The sequence below is a fragment of the Vespa mandarinia genome, chromosome 20, assembly GCF_050613455.1.
Source record: "Vespa mandarinia isolate Hongniang chromosome 20, ASM5061345v1, whole genome shotgun sequence".
NCBI classification, from domain to species: Eukaryota; Metazoa; Arthropoda; class Insecta; order Hymenoptera; family Vespidae; genus Vespa; species Vespa mandarinia.
In genome coordinates, this window is record NC_140829.1 from 1,552,501 (window position 1) to 1,557,500 (window position 5,000).

General features: G+C 29.5%; 1 protein-coding gene across 2 annotated transcripts in view; it reads left to right on the top strand.

The window, feature by feature from the left end:
• The window catches only part of LOC118447244 (A disintegrin and metalloproteinase with thrombospondin motifs 7), a 17,173-nt gene that overhangs the window by 3,003 nt on the left and 9,170 nt on the right, over window positions 1-5,000 (top strand). For both annotated transcript variants that reach the window (XM_085662970.1, XM_085662971.1), the window contains exons 4-9: window positions 1,143-1,267; window positions 1,611-1,757; window positions 2,513-2,659; window positions 2,805-2,952; window positions 3,528-3,623; window positions 4,602-4,811. In XM_085662970.1, the coding sequence (XP_085519096.1) occupies window positions 1,143-1,267; window positions 1,611-1,757; window positions 2,513-2,659; window positions 2,805-2,952; window positions 3,528-3,623; window positions 4,602-4,811 (873 nt within the window). The remainder of the gene's footprint in view (window positions 1-1,142; window positions 1,268-1,610; window positions 1,758-2,512; window positions 2,660-2,804; window positions 2,953-3,527; window positions 3,624-4,601; window positions 4,812-5,000) is intronic.

A 5,000-nucleotide genomic window follows, 5' to 3' on the forward strand; every position in this document is an offset into this window, starting at 1 on the left:
ATATATACATATATATGAGCCGTTTATTTTGAAAGTAGCCTAACTCCATTTGTCAATTTTTTCCGGTTGTTATAATTACATGTACAACTTTATCTTATTTATCAGTAAAGCATTTCAGGTTGCTTATATTCCGAGCAAATACGATAATTCTTGACACATAAGTTTTCAGAGTTAGTTCAATAATTTAACCGTTTATTTTGAAAGTGGCCTAACTCTATTTATACTTAAATCAACGAATGATAATGAAAATTTTAAAGTCTTGAATTTATTATCACATCGGGCTAGACCAAGAAAGTTCGAAAATATTGTATTGACACCACTGTATAAAAATATCAGACAAATTACAACAGCAAAATTCAAAGACATAATTGACCTATTACGATATATATCATCGGAACATCATGATTTCTTTAAATTCCTTTCACACACACAAAATCTAGATAAGTAGTAAATTGTTTTGTAATAAATTTATGTTTGTAATTTTGTACGTTATGTAGTTAAAAAATCTTTTGAATCGCATAAATTATGTTTTCGAAGTGTTTTAAAGATATGTCAAATAAATTGAGTATTGTTTTTTTTTTCAATTCGAAGCATCTTAAATTATGTTGAATGGACTTGGGCACCTTCAAATTTTATAATGAATCTGATTGTTAATTTTGAAAGTGGCCTAACTCCATTCTTGATAAGAAAACGCACATTATTCACTTAATAATCGCCACTATTTTAATAGTAACTATAAATTTAACACGCTTAGATACATTTAAGTAGTATAACTCATTAGTATCCTATACGTATATTTTTAAATCCATTGAAACGCAAACGTTAAATATCTCGATTTGAAGATAAATGGAGTTAGGCCACTTTCAAAATAAATAGCTCATATATACATTATATTTAATTTTATATATATATATATATATATGAATTATACTAAATTTTATATATATATATTATATTCTTTTTTGCGAGTAAATAGATGCTTTTCTTTCGTTTTTTTTTCTTTTTTTTACTTTATTCAAATCGAATCGTATCGTATTGTATGAATTTTACAAAAAGAAAGAAGAAAAAATAAAAAGAATGATTTGATTTTGATATTTCTATCTCTTAATAATTTCTCTTTTTCGATCGCTTGACGACGATAGATAGACTTGCTAATAAGTCCGGCGGCCGAGGATACTCTGGACAGTTTTGCGAAATGGGCAGAGAAAGTGAATCCGAAGGATCACAAACATCCTAATCACTATGACATTGCTGTACTCGTGACTAGGTAAAAACGGAATATATTCTCTAGATCATCCAATATTCATTACGTTAGCTATATCAAATAAGTCACGTAGAAATTCAATATATAAACCAGTTCGGAGTACAAATCGAATGATTTCAAGGAAAAAAAAGGAAAAAAGAAAAAAAAAAAATAAAAAGAAAAATAAATAAATAAATAATCAATGACAATGCTGTTAGATTTCTTATATACGTTATGTGACTCACGTAATACAGATATACTACTATATGATACCGATATAATACGTTTTCTTTTTATATATATATATAAATGTACAAAATAATATTTTCTATCGTTTTATCGTTCTATCTTGTATCCAAACTTTGAGGTATGACATTTGTTCGGAAGGGACCAATTGCGACTTGATGGGTCTTGCTTTCGTTGCGACTGCCTGTGATCCGTCAAAAGCTGCTTGCATCAACGAGGATAGCGGATTGTTGCTTGGAGTTGTGATAGCACATGAAGTCGGTCACGTGTACGTCAATCTCTACGATGGATAGCTAAAGAGAAATACATATACTTAGTTATTTTCCCTCCAACCCCCCCCCCCCTCCACCCGCCTCCTTCTCCATTCCACACAAACAAATATCTAGACACAAATAGACACAAATATATACAGAGTGTTCGAAAGATATGGGAACAAATTTATACTACGTACTATTATTGACAGTCAAATAGATGAAAAAAGTTCATATAAATTTAAGTTAAAAAATGTTTCATTAAAAAGATATATACCTTTTAAAGATATTTACGATTTATTTCCTGTTCGTCGAATTGACGATTGCTCCGAATTCTTTTTTTTTTTTTTTCTTTCTTTTCCTCGGGACTTCTAAATATTTATGAACTCACACGAAAGAAAATTGGTTTATAAAAATACGATAGAAATGGAATATGAACATAAGGAATGTATTCAAAATGCATTTACTATTATTTTCAATAGAATTGAATTATTAGAAAGATTTTGTCAATTATTAATTCGACGAATTTCGTAGTTTGTATTCTTGCAGGAGTAAAGAATTTTCAAACATTTCTTATAACACATAAAATATTTTGAAAAGTAATAATATCTTTTCAATAAAGTATAAATTTATATGAACTTTCTTTTTTTTCTCATTAATTTCACATCAATAATACGTAATATAAGTATGTTCCCATATCTTTTGGAATATCCTTTTATAAATACACATATATTTACCTTTTTTTTTTTTTTTTTTCTTCTTCTTCTTTTAGAATGGGTTGTTCTCACGACACCGAGGAAATAAGTGGCTGTAAGAAGGAAGACAAAGATGGAAGTTTCTTTATTATGTCACCCGTTGTCTTTATCTTTACAATCAGATGGTCGACCTGTAGTAGAAGATTTATAACATCGTATTTGGAGTAAGTCGATCATCCTTTTATTATAATCGATACTTTCACAAAGGACATATTTCGAACTGAACGCTTTGAGGATTAAAAAAAGAAAAAAAGAAAAAAAAAAAAAGAACAAAAAGGAACAAAAAAAAAATTAATGTTACGTAATAAGGAGCGGCCTTGCAGATTGTTTGAACGACGATCCAAGAAGTCCTGGAGCAAAATATTCTTATCCTAACATGTTACCCGGCGCCATGTACGGTTCTGAGTTTCAATGTCAGATGGAATTTCCTGGATCTAAGACTTGCCAATCTAGTAAGGTAACGTTCCCATTTCTTTTTTTTGTTCCGTTTTATTTTATTTTTATCTATTTAAATTACGTCAACGTTTTACGAAATTATTTTTCACTTTGATCAACGAAAGAAATATTTACTGTGGGGGGTTTTCTTTTTTTTTTTCTTCTTCTTCTTCTTTCCTTCTCTTTTCGATTCGTCGAAATAGACATTCGTAATTTCTTTTTGAATTTAATCTCTCAAACGGAAAAATTTTTTACGATGGAAGGGTAATTTTTTTTTTTTCTTTTTTTTTCTTTTTTTTTTTTGTCATGTGTTCGTCAACGTCAGTGATTGCGCGATATCACTAACTTTGAAATTTCCTCCATAACGTTATACAAACGTCAGGTAATTTTGAAATTACCTGAAACTTTGTCTTGTCTCTTTCTCTCTCTCTCTCTCTCTCTCTCTCTCTGTCTTTCTAGCTCTCTATATCTATCTCTATGTTTCACTTGGAACGTCTTGCCGCATAGACGTATAACAATCTCGTTGTGTTTCAACTTCCTTTAAAACTGATTCGATTATTCTTGGTTTGTCAATTTGCTTACATAACTATATTCCAGTTCAGCGATTGTTCCGCTCTTTGGTGTTTGACCAACTCAAGTTGTTATTCCCTTGGTACTCCGAAAGCCGACGGAACGAAGTGCGGCGAGAACAAGGTACATTATAATTTATTTCAATTTTTCATATACGATTATATTTTTCATATACGATTAACGATAGTTCACGAATATTTTTCTTTTTATATTTAAATGTATTATTTAATTTTCTTATCAATAAGAAAATACAATACGAATATTCGAAGTTTAAATTTAATTTTATATACTTAAGTTAAAATTATTCATACGAAGTTCAATTTGTTAGATAATACGTTTCTATGATTTATTAATTATAATCTAAATTGTTAATTCGTTCGATCAATATTTTTTACAATGTAATTTATTCTAATTTTTTATACGCATACGATCAATAATAGGTTTTTATGGTTATTTTCATTTTTATATTTTTTCTTTTTAATTATCGTTACATTTGTCAATATTCAATACTCGTTCGTATATTCGTTCGTATTGCATTCTAAATATTGAAATTAATATAGAAATATTTATAGAAATATCAATTTCTTAAATAATACGTCAATAAGTCATGAATTGTGCTCTAATCTGTTATTCGATCAATATTCTTTAACATTTTTTTTTAAATAATTATTTCAAATAAATGATCACTATTTATTATACTTATATGTATATAATGAAACATCGGTAGATAATATATAAGTGACGTAACACTGACGTTTAATTTATTGTAATTAACAAAAATATTGATCAAGTAAAATAGAACTGTAAATTCCAATGAGGTTCATGTCAAATAATGTGAATTAATATGACGAGGAAATTATCCTTCATAAATGTTTCTGTCGTTTTGTTATAAAATTAAAAAAAGAAAAAGAAAAAAAAAAAAAAAAAAAAAGAAAATGAAAAAAAAAGAAAAACAAAATCACGAAAAACATCGAGGAAAACATTAGAAAAGTATAGTGCAATAGTGAATATACATAATAAGTAAAAGATACGAGAAGTAAAGGAAAAAGAAAATTTGGATGATTGAATAAAAAAAATGTAGTTTTACATTTACATTTTCAGTGGTGTGTTCACAAGAAATGCGTGGATATGGGTTCCCGTCCTGCAGCAGTGAACGGTGGATGGGGAGCATGGGGTCCTATGAGTTCTTGTACCAGGACTTGCGGTGGTGGCGTTAAATATTCTGAAAGGGAATGCGACAAGCCAGTGCCAGCAAATGGCGGTAGATATTGCATCGGCGAGAGGAAGAGATTCAGCACTTGCAACACTACGGTAAATTGCTCTAAGACCTTTACGCATTTGTTCCGACGAGCTCGATTTTCTCTCTCTCTCTCTCTCTCTCTCTCTCTCTCTCTCTCTCTCTCTTTCTCTCACGCACACATTCTGTGAAAACAAGCGCGGGAAAATGAAGGAAATAGTTCTACTTTTTCCTCGATGCCAATCGACCTTCTCTTACGTTCT